This window comes from Canis lupus, chromosome 20 (genome assembly GCF_048164855.1).
Source record: "Canis lupus baileyi chromosome 20, mCanLup2.hap1, whole genome shotgun sequence".
NCBI classification, from domain to species: Eukaryota; Metazoa; Chordata; class Mammalia; order Carnivora; family Canidae; genus Canis; species Canis lupus.
This window is the reverse complement of record NC_132857.1, coordinates 21,067,828-21,084,284: the sequence shown is the minus strand read 5'-3', so window position 1 is coordinate 21,084,284 and position 16,457 is coordinate 21,067,828. Positions and strand designations below refer to the sequence as shown.

Here is a 16,457-nt window from a genome sequence, read left to right as displayed (position 1 = left end):
AGAATTTTCTGGTTCAGTTGGAAATACTTTTCAGAAGTCTGAACATACAGTTCAATTAATTGTTCTGAAATGTGTGCATGTGGGAAGAATTTTTTTGCTTATGAGACCCTTCAATAATTCATATATTTAAATCATCATCTCCAAAGCAAATTTTCCAAAATCAAATAAATTGCAAAACACAAGTAAACTAAGTCTCCAAAAAGGAGTTCCAATGCTCTGCCAAAACAGACTTCAAATTCTTAATCCCTTGTCCAAAAAAATTGGACCAACTATTGACGTTTTCCACCAAGCAAGCCACATAGCCACAAATGTTTCTCATTTACTCTACTCCTGGGACATACAGCTCAAATAAAAAATTTCCTGAATACCCCAAATTTCAGATACAATTTGGAATGTAAGTGATTCATAATGTTATGCAGGAAACATTATGATCTTCTCCTACCAACTCAATGTTTCTGGAATGCAACCCTCAGGAGATTATTCCGCTGAATCAGAAGGCTGACATCACTGTCAGCCTTGTGACCCAACTATAATGTCCTCTGCCCCCAGCTCAGATGTGATTCTGAACCCTGAACAGTCTGCTACTCCAGCTACCGTTCAAGTAAAAAAGACGTTCCACCAAGGGAGAGAACAAAGATCCATACTGTGTTCTGTGGCAAGTAACACAGAGTGTACTCAATTCCACTCTAAGGAAAAGCCAAAATAACGTTAAAAGGAATTAAAGACACTGTCATCACTTGTGCACCAAAAGACTCTCAGAGTGGCCTCTGAACAGATTCTAATTAATTTGAATATGAAACTTCACAGATCTTCTAGTTTATGAATCCTATTCCAATCCCACCCCCACTTCACCTCCTCTTAAATCAAACAATAATTTCTGAGAGTATCAAAGTTGCCAACAGTCATCTTCTGTAGATTCCTACTCTATTTCAAGGAAGGAAGGGCACCTGACATAGCAGAAGACAGGTACTACACTGAATGACCGAATGACCGGGAGAACTGTGTGAGTCTTCACAACACTGGCTACTGAACAAGAGAGACGTGCAGATGGTTCCCATATAAAGAAATACATAAATAGGGCCTCGAGGAGTGATGTGGGTAAAAAAAAGTAGAGATAACACCTACCGACATAGTATTCCATTACCTAAAGGGATCACTGCAAGCAAAATATATAGTTAAAGGGAACTCAAAGCTGAGCAGGCAATACCTTGGGAGTCTGGGCAAATGTAGAGTGTTATCGATGATACAGAAATAACCACCAATAGGAAGAAAGGTCACAAACAAAAGGCATCTGAGCAAAGGTTAGAGTTACTATTTAAGCATAAGGAGAAAAAAATGTAGTTTAAACAGAATAACATTCTCTAAAACACATAATAAAGAAAGAACACAAAACAGTGGGTTTGCCTAAAGTAAATTCCATGTGTCTACATGTAGGCTTTTTGATATCAGTAACATTCACAAGGAGACACTTGAACTGAGTTTGTAAATTAAAATTGTGAGGTCACGCTGGAGGTGCTGTAAGAGGACTGCATCAGGAAGCCATAAAAAATACAAAATGCTTAAAAAAAATTAATGTATACACATTTAAAAAGATCAGTTGAAATTTGTGGTTGGATCAACGTATGTCATGAATAACCTAAAAGTGGCTTTAGTATCTCCAGCTGCCAAAAAGATCCTATTTTCCAGCCCAATCTAGCCTTTTGGTAAGAGGCATCTCTCATTTATCTAGACAAAAAAAAAAAAAAAGATAGTAATTACATTGGTTATCCAATGCTTATCTGTATGGAAAACTTTTGTTAGCTAATAACATCAGGAAATGGAATATTCTAGATGACTATCCTTTCTGGTTACTTTAAAACCTAATTCTGGGGATCCCTGGGTGGCGCAGTGGTTTAGCGCCTGCCTTTGGCCCAGGGTGTGATCCTGGAGACGTGGGATCGAATCCCACGTCGGGCTCCCGGTGCATGGAGCCTGCTTCTCCCTCTGCCTATGTCTCTGCCCCTCTCTCTCTCTCTCTCTCTCTGTGACTATCATAAATAAATAAAAAAAATTAAAAAAAAAAAAAACCTAATTCTGTGAGTTTTGCCTCTTGTGACTGTGGGTTTTACACTCAGAATTGAGTGAAATCAGCATAACTCTCAGCAAATTATTAAACTTACAGAGTCTTCCTGATCAGAGTAAATGACATGATGTACAATGAAGCTTCTAGAACAATACACATGGTAAATTCTTTTTTTAAAAGATTATTTATTTATTTACTAGAGACAGAGAGAGAGAGGCAGAGGGAGAAGCAGACTCCATGCAGGGGGCCCGACATGGGACTTGATCCCAGGTCCCCAGGATCACGCCCTGGGTGGAAAGCAGCGCTAAATCGCTAAGCCACCGGGGCTCCCCACACATGGTAAATTCTTAAAGAAATATTACGTCCTTTTTTCTTTTCCTTCTCTCTCACTTCTGCCAACCATAGCTTTGCTTTTTCTTTTTGCAGCTTAGGTACCAGGAGCTGTGCTTTCACATGCAATCAACCAATTTCCCAATAAATTGCAATGTTTCTTTGTTCTGTTAACCATCTGATCAAGGAGTTTTAATTAGAGGACTCCTCTAAAAACTTTTTGCTTAACTTTTTCTCATCTTGGCTGAATTTCTGCTGAGGAATCACCTAAGTTCAACTCACAGTTTCTATCAGAGCCCAATGTAATGTGCAGTACTAGACTAGGATACAGGCATATGGAATTCAATAAAATACGATTCCTACTGAGGATGGTTAATTTTATGTATTAACTTGACTGGGCCACAGGATCACCAGATAGTTGTTCAAACATCATTCTGGGTGTTTCTGTGAGGGTGTTTTGGCATGAGATTAACTTTTAAATAGATGGACTTGACTAAAGCAAATTGTCCTCCAGTGTGGGTGAGCCTCATCCAATCAGTTGAAGACCTGAACAGAACAACAGGGGGATCCTCCTCCAAATAATAGGATTCTCCTGCTGGATGATCTTCAAACTAGAATATCTGCTCTTCCAGCCTAACAGTGTGTAAAGTGGGACACTGGTTCTTCTACGTCAGCCCGTAGTCTCTAGACTCAAAGTGGGACACTTGCTCTGCATATTCTGGACTTGGCCAGTCTCCATAACCATGTGAGCCAATTCCTTAGAATACATCTTTCGATAGATAGATATATAAATAGACAGAAAGGCAGATACATAGATCTTTTTGGTTCTATTTCTCTGGGAAACCCTGGCTAATACACTATCCTCAAGAAGCTCAAAATCTAGTCATGAGTATATACCCAAGTAAAATTTCTCCATCAAGCCTTTCCCAAATAATAACAAAGAATATTGTACTATGAGCCAAATAAACCATCAAATAAAGAAACTATCAATAAATGTTCACTGAATGAATCAAAAGTACTTGAAAACAAGATCTATCAAGGACAATATCAGACCATGTAATTCATTCCCTCAAGAATTCTCATAAAGAGAATGATCTGGTGTAAATTTACAACTAGATTTGACTCTTTTCTGCATATGCTGAATAGATGAGATTTCTCTGCTTTAGGAGTTAGTTACTGTTATTTGATACAGGTCATTGGGAATAAATTTAAAACAGGGAGTGCAGTTATAAATTATTTCATTCCTCTCACAGTACATAGTACAAATAAGAAGCAAATAAACTTACTTGGATGGCAGCCAAATTCTTCTGCTCCTGAGATGGTGCCTCATGAACAAAGCGAAGCCAGTTGGAGTGTCGTGGGTTGGTAGCATCCAAAATGTATAGAACTTCTCCCTTACTCCCACGAACCTGAAAAATAAAAAGCTCCTGAGTTTGTACATGAAGTTAGTATTAGTCATACTAAACCTATCAAGAGTAGGATATGATATTTTCTCATAAGGATACACATTTCTTATTGACAGGTGTTGAATAGATGCTGGATTAACATCCATTCTTCCCCTTAAACATACGTACAAATAGAACCTATTTTATTTGGCAGATGTCTAGATGACTCACAATCGCAAGCAACTCTCAGAAACATCCTGTGTTGATAGCTCTTTTCTGGTTAAAATTATTTGTTAGTAGGTATATTTTAATATACGTGTTGCAACTGCAATTACCCAGGGGACAACCATAATTGCAACCTGTCCCCTTTTTCCCACTGAAGAGGGTGATACTGCTTGGTTCCCAGTTGAGGGGGGTGGAGCTGGAGCAATCCTTTCAATTTCACTCTCCACCTGTTTCCTGAATCATTTCCATATGAGGAGAACTTGCTAATGAAACCAGTAGAATCTGACATCCACTGAGCCACATTTTCACATTTCTAACTAGTAGATAAATAAAATAGGTTCCATTTTGTCTTTTCATGGCCTGCTCATGGCTTGTTGAGGTCTGTGAGCCCTCTGTCTTTTGTTTCATGCCATAAGGCCTCCTGGTCAGAACCACTCAACATTCAGTTGGAGGAAGAGAGGTAACTGCCAAAGGAGTGGGTAGTCCATTGGACATTCTGGAATCCAAGTTGCTTCAAATCGAGCTTCTCCAAGGCCCCTGCACTGTAGGTTATCAGGCGGTGCTCAGTTTAATAATGCATATATCAATCTCCATCCAACTCACTATGTGTTTAAATTCCATTGGAATCCAGGGTAGAAGGAAAGGAGTGAGTGATTAGCACTTCAGATCTCTAATACCAAGTAACACAAATATAAGAATATAAATTCACCTTTGCAGACCTGGGGTGGGGATAAACAAATTCTAGATCTCCAAAACTTCATTTAATAAAATAAAGCACCGTCAGCCTAATAAGGTCTGAATTTTCCAATGATCCATTTGGACAATCATGCATTCACTGGACATAGTTCATTGAGTCCCTACCATGTGCCAGGTACAACTTAAGGCACTATGAATCTTTCAGTGAACAAGACAGCTGGAACTGGACATCGTTGCAGCACTTAAGAACAAACAAGCATAGGATATAACTTCAGGTAAAGGTAAGAGCTGTGAAGACAACTCAAGCAGAGTAGAAGGAGGCAGAGTGAGGGGAGCTGAGCAATCTCAGAAGAGATGATACAGCCTCTCTGACCTGAGAGGAGCTCTATAGAAGGCAGGCACCGGCCAGTGGCCAGTGAAGGGCTGGAGATAGAGTGCTCCTACCCAGAGAGAACAGCACATAGAAGGCAATTAGAAAGGCCCCGGGAGTGGCACAGAAGCAACCAAGAAAATGAGGGGCATGGACATCAAACAGACTGCACTGGTCCAGCCACATACTGATGTACAGACTAGGAAGCCATCTACAGAGGTCAAGTTACCTCCAAAAAACTGTTACATTGAAACATCTGCTACATGAGCTCCAAACACTGATATGTCAAGATTTTAGCATATATTGTCCAGAAAAAATACAGTTTGCCTGTTCTGTCTTCATACATTCACTGCCATGTTTCTCAAACAATTCCTGTTTTCTTAAACGCCAAAGGATCCTCAATAATCATTTTAAAATCTTGCTAACAAAATGCAAGACCTCACTGAGAAGCATAAATTTAATTTTTTATATTATAATTGCTAAAAGAAGAACTCAGGACTATAAACACCTACTATTTATATCTCATATGTTTAGGTGAGAAGCCATGGGAATTTGTAACTTCTCACTAGGAAAGCTCATACTGAGATCTCCTTTGGGAGGCACTTGAAAACTGTGCTATGTTGCTGCTTACCCCTCACTGCCCACTGGGTAACGTCAGAAGTGTCCAGAAACACTGCTGGGATAGATAGAAAAAACCCTCTATACCCCTCCTCAAAGAGGACATCAACTCACTTTTCTTTAAGGACAGTGAATAAATCATTAAATAAATCACGTTAGATAATTGGGTATAAAGTCTCCTTTCCCGGTTCCTCTGTAGCTACAGTAACAAAACTCTTTATCTTGACAAAGAGCTAAATTAAGCAGAACGAACAGCAATGCCATTAGATACTTGAAAGAAAAATTTTCTTAGAATCAGATTTTAAAATCTACAACTGTTCAGCAGAAGGGTGACTGAAGCAGTGGAAGGAACACCCTAAGGCAGGATCCCCAGTCTTTCAAGGGGAATGATGGAAGAGGAGCAGAGGCAAGGCTGGTGATAAATAAGCTACACATTAAAAGCCTGTGAAGACAATGGCCTTTGTAGTTTCCAAGACCTTGGGGTGAGCAGATCAAATGACAAGGTGTAGAGCATGCTCTCTCCCCTTCCACCCCTGCCCCAAGGTAACACCTAGACTCATTATAATGTATCTGCATAATGGGTACAACCCTCTATTCCCCCCCACCCCCCACCATGGAGAGGCTGCCAAACCTCAGAGGGTCAAACTCTCACTCCCAACCTGTGGGAGGAGTTTCCCAAATGACTGGAGGCAGCCTCCATTAAGAGACCACCTCACTGCAGATCACAGCTCCTCCGAGCCCAGAGAGGCCCAGTAATACCCAATCCCAGAACAACCTAGGGGCCAGTCCCACTTCTCAGAACCTGCCTGTTCTCCCACCTTGAGGTGTACTTTTTTTGCTTTAATGAACTGCTTTGCGTTTACTACATTCTTTCTGGCTATCTTTATTGGAGTGCAGATCCCCACATAAATCTTCTGGGGAATCCGAGGACTGAGACCTCCATTCACATAAACAGATGCTCTCATCCGTAACACCACTACTGTTGGAATCCACACAATCCAACTTATTTTATGTAGGGAAACACCAATGGCTCTGTCAGTGACATATCTCCGTTGGAGAGGATAGCACTACTTACAGAAACTACTTCTAAGTCATACATTTGTCGCCCAGTAGGAAGTACAATATATATCAGATGTGTCTGACATTTGGAATTCTTTCCTCAAACATGTGAAACATAACAAAGATTGCTCTGTGACTTATTAGAGTAAGCACACTCGACCAGGGGCATCGTTTGCTCTTTGTATATTTCAGCTTTTTCCCAGGCCCTTTGCCTCCAACTAGGTCTGATTATTCAGTATTAGTGACTTATTTTCGGTCCATTAGATGTATGGACTCTGGTTGTCTATAACCATCTCACACCACATCACAGCTTAGGGAGACAAGCACCACTTAATTTTATATTAAACTTCTGATGAAACCTGTCACTTTCAATACATCCAAATTTACATATCGATTCTCGATTACTTATATTCTCATAGCAACAAGGTCATAGACAGCAATGTATTATATAGTTGCTTACATATTCATAGCTGAGATACTTCTTTTGTCCATTAACAGAACCACTATTTATTTTATTCAAAACACCCTGAACCAAATGACTTCTGAGTTCCTCTCTGCAGGCTACCTGTTCCCTCCAACTCTGAAGTGCCTCGTTCCCCTTCCCAGTCTTCAACACTTCACTGAAGCTGTTAGATCATCTGCTCATGTGATGTGTATCTTCCCACCCTACCCACAGCATTCCCCTCATGAAATATCGAAAAGAGACATTCAAAGATAATCTAAGCCATCCTTACTCTCTCCAGACAAACCAAATAAAAACTCTCCAGACAGATGGCTACTATTAAAGTCTCCATTTATCTATTTTTAATGATACCAAACCCTGAGGTAATAAATTGAACATTTTTAAAGTCTAAGGAATAAGGAAGATATTCCTCTTAGTATCATGTTCCAGCATCTAACTAACCTTTGCAGCCAAAGTGTATTTTTTTTTTCCTGTCAAAACTGGTCTTCCAAATAGCATCATCTTTTATTTGAATTTTCATGAAGATGAAGTGTATTGGTTACTGTCCTACTGAGGATCATCTTCCACATGCCTGGGGGCCTGTAATGAAGTGAATGTTCTCATCTTGCAGTAAAAAACATCTAGATCCCAAACCCTGTTTGATTTGCACAGACCTCCCAAGCTAGTTACACAAAAAAAGGTTAGCTAAGTTGGGGAAGGAAAAGAAAAGAAACCCTCATATAAAAATGAAAACATTCACACTTCCATACAGTTGTTTTTAGTTCTATGAATTTGCCACTTTACATTAAATGAAAATTGTCATTGTGTAGGGATTTCGCAGATTCGACTCTGTTAAATACTACTGACATCACTTCTGAAGTGTTCAAGAAGACATGCTACTATGGACCTGTCCCTTTCTTCAGACCAAAGATTAGTAGTACTAAATATAAGTCACAGTTGATCTTGTCTTCCCACCAGTAAAGAACAGAGGAAATCACAAAAAAAGATTCAGCTCAATAAGAGAAAATCCTAACTTGCAAATAAAAGGAAAAAAAATGGCTATACATAACCAATATAAATTTTCTTTCTTTAAATTTAAACATTTTCTGTGTTAAATTGGGTCAACTATAGACAGAAGAGCTTATTTATTATTTGGATAATTTTCACAGGAAAAAATTCTACAGTGTTACTTACTCTATTATTCTCCTTTAATTATTCCGAATGTTGGAGGAATTTTTTACTCCCTATATAAAAGGACATCAGCAAAGCTAATCAGTCATGTTTGTCTCTGGACATGGCAAAACGTAATCAAGAGAATTTTATTTAACATATGGCAAAATTTAATGGCAGTGAAGTACAGTCAGTTCCAAAAAATATAGCAATAATATCCTGAATGAGAAGTTGCAGTATGTTGTATGATTTATTTATTAAATAAAATATATTTTCCCTTCTGTCTTTCAATAAGGCTTTTTAAAGAAGCTAGTTTTAAGCACTAATATTTAAGGTATGGATATCTTTGGAGTATCTGATGGCATCATATTTTTATATTAAATTACAGGCATTTTTTCCTTTGATTGTTTTTAACTGAAGTTAGGCCAGATGCCCTGCCTTCAGTGTCTAATTAAACAGATTTCAGGATATCTTTAGAAGCACAAAAAAAAAAAAAAAAAAAAAGTCTGCTCACGTAATCAATTCTGACAGCACACCGTTGTCAGATTTAAACCAAAGAGAGACACATTTTCAGAAATCAGCAAAGATCATCACTAGGAAAGTAGTGATTTACATTTTCTCAGCAAAGGGCACAAGGCTTTTTCTATTGATTTTTCAAAGGATTCTGTTAAAAATTCTTGCCTGCTTTGGGCTTATACACACACACGTATACACATATCACTGAGGCCTATCTGTTTATATCTTCCCTCTCCATATTATCTAATAACCCCGACCCATGGACTCCCCTATCTCCAGACGGAAAAGCCGATAGAAAACACAGATTTTTACAGATCACAGACTCTTTAACTGAACAGCATTCAGAATATAATACACAGGAAGTTAAATAACTTAAAAGGGTTGATGTGAAAAATTAAGTCAGTTTTTCATTACAAGTCATTAGTGCCCTAAATATGTGTAGCTGAAAGAACATCAGAAAAGTATTCTGGAGAAAATGCAGGACTAGGAATCAAAAAGTGAGCTATTTCCCAGGCTCTGACTATATCACTTCGAGTGAGTCATTCCCTCTCACCGAGCTGAGCCAGAGTCCTGACTCCAAAATGGGGATGACAGACTCTGCCCCATGACCTCACAGAGACTGTTTGAGCATCGGATGGGGGAAGATGCAGGATGGTACTGTATACCAATGGATATCTGTAATCACAAAGTATTAGGAATCGGAGGCTCACTAGTGGCCAACAGAGGCCTTAACACAAACACTGCTTTTTCAATGGCAGAGCTGGAAACATACGTACCATTTTTCTGCAATGCTAACTTCTTGTAAGAAACAAACATGAACAGGATCGTAAACACCACGATCCAAATTCAAACACAGAGGCAAGTACGTGGCTCAGTGGTTAAGCGGTTGTCTTTGGCTCAGGTTGTGATCCTGGAGTCCTAGGATCGAGTCCCACATCAGGATCCCCGCAGGGAGCTTGCTTCTCCCTCTGCCTGTGTCTCTCTGCCTTTCTCTCTGTGTCTTTCATGAATAAATAAATAAAATCCTTTAAAAAAAATATAACATCTATTCAAATAGCCTCTACCTGAACACCCGAAGAAAGAGCAGATGCCACTTTAAGGTAGTAGCAAACCCAGATACCATTTCAGCTGAATCGACACTCTACTTTCTGCCAAACTGACACATGCTGCTCTATGACCAACTGTCATCAATTCCAGCTCTGCCCTTTTTAGTAGTTTTCAATTCTCTTACACATATAGATCTTCGAATTTCTGAAAGCAAGAGTCTCTCCTTGTCTTTGTTTTGTCTTCTATAAGACAAGTAATGCTTTCCTTCTCTGATGTGATTTATGCTCTTTCGCTACCCTGGTTGTCCTCTACGGATGCACACCGGTCTGTTAGAGCTATCTTAACATAGGACATAATCCGGCATAGAAAGGGCCATACGATCTGTGATCTGGGCATTATGTCTACTGAAGCGACTTAAAATCACAAAGGCTTTTTAGGCTCCACACCTTAGATTTAGCTGAAGTTGCCTTTTAATTAACTAACCTGTATATATCAAACACATTTTCGAGATAGGGTCAGATGCCAAGGCAAGTTTAACTGAGGAACTTGGTCAAGTTTATATAGCTAAGTAAATCCTATCTATACTTAGATAGGATTTCAACTGACCACTCCGAAGTTGAAACTTTTGATTCAGTGATGGTCTCAATTAATATTTTATCCACTAAAAGCTCAGTTAATGTGTCTTTTTTAAAAACTGCCATTACCCTTATTTCCTTTTAAAGTTCAAAAATATTTTATGAGTGTAATGAGAGGCTTAATGTAAAACTTTTAAAGGTGTTCCTTTGTTGAGCCTTGCCTTGCCTTTCAAAGTATTTTGAAAATTGAGCTATTTTTTTAAAAGATGGAATAACTGACATAAACTGAAAGATACAGTCAAAAGCGCACCATCTTTTCCACGTTAAATTTCTGAAACAGACTTCACAGTGTAGTCATTGCTCCTTTCTATAGTTTTACAAATATGTTCAGGTATTCAGATTTCAGTGGCATTTCTGGATAGACAAGTTTTTTATTGCACAAAGAATAAAGTAGGGGCACCATGGTGGCTCAGTCCATTGAGTGTCCAACTCTTAATTTTGGCTCAGTTCAGGATCTCAGGGTTGTAAGATCCAGCCCACGTCAGCTCCAGGCAAGGAGCCTGGTGGGATTCTCACCCTCTGCCCTCTGCACCCTGCCCATCCAACTCTATAAATAAATAAATAAACAAACAAACAAACAAATAAATACAATCTTTAAAAAAAAAGTAAAGTAAATTCATGACATTAGCTTATTATAACCATTGTTTTAGGGCTTTTCTGTAAAGAATATGCAAGGGTTACTGTGTGAATACTGTGGCATCTATTTCGACTACTTTGTGACTTATTTACTTTTTGATTTTTTTCAGTATCATAAGGCAGATGATTTCTCTATAAGCGTCATTTCATTAACAAATTAGAAAACCATATTAATAAAGTCAAAGTCTTCTGACAGTTTGATAACATCCATCAGATCAGAAACAATTCACAAAACTTTAAATCTAGTTAGTTTTATGAGATTATAGTGTTGCCCAATTGTTTAATATAGATTTGAAACTCACACAGACTAAAGCCATGAAGTCAGCTTCTGGAAAACATTCCCTATGGCATATTGAAAGGGTATACAAAATGTGCCAAATAATAATAGACAAATTCAAGTAGTAAAATTCTAATTATCAGACATTTCATGAAATCATTGGAAATGGTTGAAAACAGTGATAATCTCTAAGATCCAGAGATCACAGTGTTGGTGGTATTTTTAAAATAAGATGCATTGTATCTGAAAACTTCTAGACAAAGGTTATGGAAACACTAAATAACAAAGGGAAGAGTGCAGTCCACAGGGAGAAAAAGTTTTAAAAATCTACTTTCCCTTTGACGCTGATCTTCTAACCCAAGTTCCACTACTATAGTCATCATGTTTTCAGATTTTTTCTAAAGTGAATGGTTTTCCTATAGGCTATTAAAACTAAATCTACTCAATCCATTTAAATTAATTGTATTCTCTTTATTCATGTCTTTAAAACATATATAACTTAATTCAGACCAAATGAGTTATCTTCATGTAAGAATGAACCCAAGATAACAAATGTTTCCCAATTACTAATGTTTATCCTTTCCCCTTCTCATAATTGTGTGATGAAGAATTCTAAAAAGTGACAACATTTATCAGTAAATATTTATTAAACAACGTTTCCTGTACATTTTTTTATTGGCTATTTTAAAATGTGCTACAAAAAGCTACAAATGAAATTCTAGAAGACAGTTCCTTTCCTCAACATCGTCAGTATTAATGAGGAAACAGAAAACAAATATTTGTTTAACTCACAAAATCAATATACTGATTATTACAAAGTGTGCATATATATATACACACACATATAAAAACACACACGATATATATATATATAAACTTCATTTAAAAACATTTAGTATACACGGGTGTAAAGTAAAACACAGTGCCAAGTTCCAAGAATGGACCGACATGAAATGTCAATGTCAGAGTAGAGCAGAGTATGTTACAAAAAGCTTCCAATCAGGAAGATGTGCAAAAAGAATAAACTTAGCAGGCATGAGACTATCAGGCTTAGAAAGTCTGCCTTTAAGACTGGCCCTTGGCTGGTACATGGGAACTCAGGTTCTCAGAGTGTCCGTAGCCCACCCCAGTGGACAAGGGTGGTTCACTGTGGCTAGACATTGTAAACAATTTAGTTTATGCTCAACATCTGCTTTCCTTCTGTAAATCTGGGATTCTGCTACACATGAGGCAGAAAATACCTACAATTCCCCAATAAAAACTTTGGGTACTACATTTCTAATGGAGTTCCTTATACAGAAATACGCATGTATGTGGCTGCATTTTCATTACTGAGAGAAGAATGCCCTCTGGGAGGGAGAGAACATAAGGAAATCCACACATGGGTTTCTCGACTCTGTTCGTGCCTTTTCTATCTAAGATTTGGCTATATTATCCTTACTAGGTCACTGCAATAAAATCTTAACCATGAGTAAAACTATATGCTGAATCCCCTGAATGCTTCCAGTGAATCTCCAAATGTGGGGGTAGTCTTGGAAACCCCCAGCACACAAGATACTCGAGTTCAGCCCAGGTGCTGATCGTATGGGATACAAATTTATCAACAGAAGAGGCGGAAGGTCATTTCAAAATCTATAGTTTCACCGCACACATATTTAACTTACACAAATTAAACTACATCTGTGCAACCAAAAGAAGTAAGAACTGAGGAAAAATACCAAAGAAAGAAAACAAATTTAAATAGTAAAGACCATTCCTTTTCAAGGCCCACAATCTTAATTATATGAGACTCTTACCTTAAGAGATAGTTTCAGAACCTGAGCCCTGCCTAAAATGTGACTGTACTATAGAAAAAAGTTATACCAATGACTGGTTCTGATGTGAATCAATAGGCTCTGGAAAGAAGTAATGGCTTTAAAAGTGAAAACAATGGGTAACTACAAAATAAGTACCTGGGTATAATCTTCTTTTGAAATCGATGTGAGGTACAGTCCAGTGAAAGTTAAAAATACTCCAAACCTATAAGCCTGAATGATTAGTCTCACTGATACTAACAGAAATTGAAAATCCAATGTCTACATGAAAGAAATAGTAAATAGTAAGAGATACACCTGGCATTCAACTTGGGAACTTTCACATAAAAAAAGGGGACCTAAAAAACAAATGTCCTTTCGGAATTGAAAAGTTAAGGAGAGAATGAAAGATGAATGGTAAGTGTTGATTTGGAAGTTTTGAACATTGGTACCTATTAGAGAAACAGAGTATAAAAGGAGAATATCTAACAGACTAACCCTCTAGAAGCTTTGAATCTAAAGCAGACAAAACCATACAGACAGGCATATTTCAGGTAATTACAGGAAGGAACATAAACACAAAATCTAAATGCTATATATGTTATATGCATCAAAGAGGAAAGTAGACAATTTTTCTCAAATCTTCCGTCCATACATCTAGTCTATTAGGTTGGTTGGCCAATGGTTTGCAACTCTCCATCTTCGAGTCATATAATGACACATGGGAAGATGGCAAAATATGACCCTCACATATAATTCATAGAAGGCCCTCAAACGTCACAGAACAGTCTCAGTAAGGGTAATTTGCAGCATACCACCTGAGTTAAGGAGTGTTCAGAAAAAAAGTCTTCAAGAAGCTGATCTCTACTTGCTCCTGAAACATTTAGGTCCCTCACTCAAAATTTCTAGCTAAAGGTCTTAGTTTCTATCATCCAAATATGAACAGAAGAACTGGCTCAAAAGAGGCCACACATCTATATTGTACTAAGATGCTTCTCTCTTACTATAGCTCATTTTTAGGCTGCCAAAAGTCTCATGCTGCCAGGAGGCAGATCACTGGAATTGGAATATCTCCCCCTTACAGACCAAGCTATGTCTGGCATCAGTAATTGCTCTGGCAACAAAAAGCCTGGAAAGGAATGCCATCCAAACCTTGGACACAAATATTTCAGTAGTGTGTATACTCTCTGATTAAAAAAAAAAAAAAAAAGCTGGGGCTTTTCCCTTGATCTGATTTTCTTGCAGTTGGTATTATATATCCAGGCCCAGGGAATCAATGGAACTAAGAACTCGCCCTGGAGGGGAGCCCTTGAAGGCCAGTCTTGCCCTGCCAGCTGGAACTCTTTGGTCCTCTACATGCCATCAGTCTCCTTCTTCTGGGAGGCATAACCAGAATGGTGGACTATACTCCCCAGGCATCAATTTAGACACCCCTCATCAAATGATCTCCTGGATTCCCATCTACTCTTAAACCCCAATCTCACTCAAACTAGATCTGCTTCTGGCTCAGACGCTCACATCTCCTGGCCAAAAGCATCCACCAGGACCACCACCTGATCCAGACTTCCCTAGTCTGCTCCACCCTCACCTTCACCAGAGCTTCCTAAACTTTTCGAATAGAATTTCTGTAATTGAGTATTTCTCCACATTGATGCAAAATCTGTCTTCAAATTCATTCTTCACACTGCCATCAGAGTTCTCTTTGTAATTCAACATCTCCTCATACCACTGCCTGTTAAAAAGCTGCCCATTGCCTGTCAAATGTCCAAACTCCTTAGCATGACATACAAGGCCTTCACATGCTAACTTGTCTCAGCTCAGGACACTCTACCCGCTTCCCAATGCACTGAGGTCTCAGTGTGAGCACCTAACAATTAATTTTTCTGATTGTAATGTAAATGCCTGACATTAAGATTTTATTGTCTCGGCTTCTATTTCAAAGACCTCCATCTTGAATGAAGACACTGACAGTCACATAGCTAGATAAAGAGCCTGGCTGCCCTACTCCTAAAGTTCTCTTTTTAGAGAGCTCTGGTTGACATAGATAACTGACATTGTGATCACTTGTTATTCTCTTCCCATACTTCTACCCACCCACTCTTATGTTTTAAATTCACCAGTAAGAGTGAACCCACAAAACCCTAGGCATCCCACCCTCAATCAACTCCAATAAAGGCAGAACCCCAGGTCCACACTCTTGCTCTCTCTCTCTCTCTCTCTATCCGTGACCTCACTGTGTGGCCCTGGGCAGGCCATGTACACTCCAGGGCCCATAATTAATAAACATTTTTTTCAAAGTTTCTAATGGTTGTTGCTGAGGTTCATCTTGAAATCGTAAGAACCATAAGGACCAGTCCAGTCACATTATTTGCAGTCGGGGAAATGTCTCTGGGGACTAGCCAAAAAGTAGCATGGACTCAATTTTCCTCTTAAAAAATTAAAAAAAAAAAATTAAAAAAAAAAGTTTCTATATTTCTCATTTCATCAGTTCCCCAAATCTTAAACCTTCAATTATGGGGTAGCATGGACCCCAGGCATTCCTCTGGGATACCTAGTACTACTATCCACAGGGTGAGACTGACCCAAAATACAGGCACACACTCACACACACCTGGCCCAGGCCATCTAAAAGCACATATCCCCTGTCCGGAGCAGGGGAATGGCAATCACACTTCCATCTGAGAAATGCTCATGTGAGTCAGAGTCCATAATGATGAAAGTCTCCCATTTAGATCAGAATCAAGTTACTTTTACTGAACATATGCTTTGTATTTAGCCAAATTCATTCTATGAAAACCGAAACATAAAAGGATCCTGCTTTAAAGAAAAAATAATAGTAGTAATAACAGCTAGCAGTTATTGAGTGTTTATTATGTGCCAGACACTTTGCTAATAAGCACCTTTACACATAATATATAATATATTCCTCAAAACAACCCCATGTGGTGGATGCTACATATTAACCACATTTAACAGATAAGGAAACTGAGACATTCAGAATAACTTATCCAAGGTTTCACAGCTAGTTAAGAATTGACGCTAGGGTTCAAACCAAGACAGAGCCCACCACATTATACTAACTCAATATCCTTACAACCTTGGTCCCAAGTTGCCAACTGGTAAGCAGAATTCTAAGAGTGACTCCTCAACCCTTGAGAATGCTCTCCAGTTTGAGTGTAGCTAGAATCTGTGAGTA

The 16,457-nt window shown here is 38.5% G+C and overlaps 1 protein-coding gene across 10 annotated transcripts in view; it reads right to left on the bottom strand.

Annotated features, from left to right (window-relative positions):
* Positions 1-16,457, bottom strand: part of PRDM5 (PR/SET domain 5) — a 200,509-nt gene that overhangs the window by 131,409 nt on the left and 52,643 nt on the right. For all 10 annotated transcript variants that reach the window (XM_072788558.1, XM_072788557.1, XM_072788560.1 and 7 more), the window contains one exon: positions 3,679-3,801. In XM_072788558.1, the coding sequence (XP_072644659.1) occupies positions 3,679-3,801 (123 nt within the window). The remainder of the gene's footprint in view (positions 1-3,678; positions 3,802-16,457) is intronic.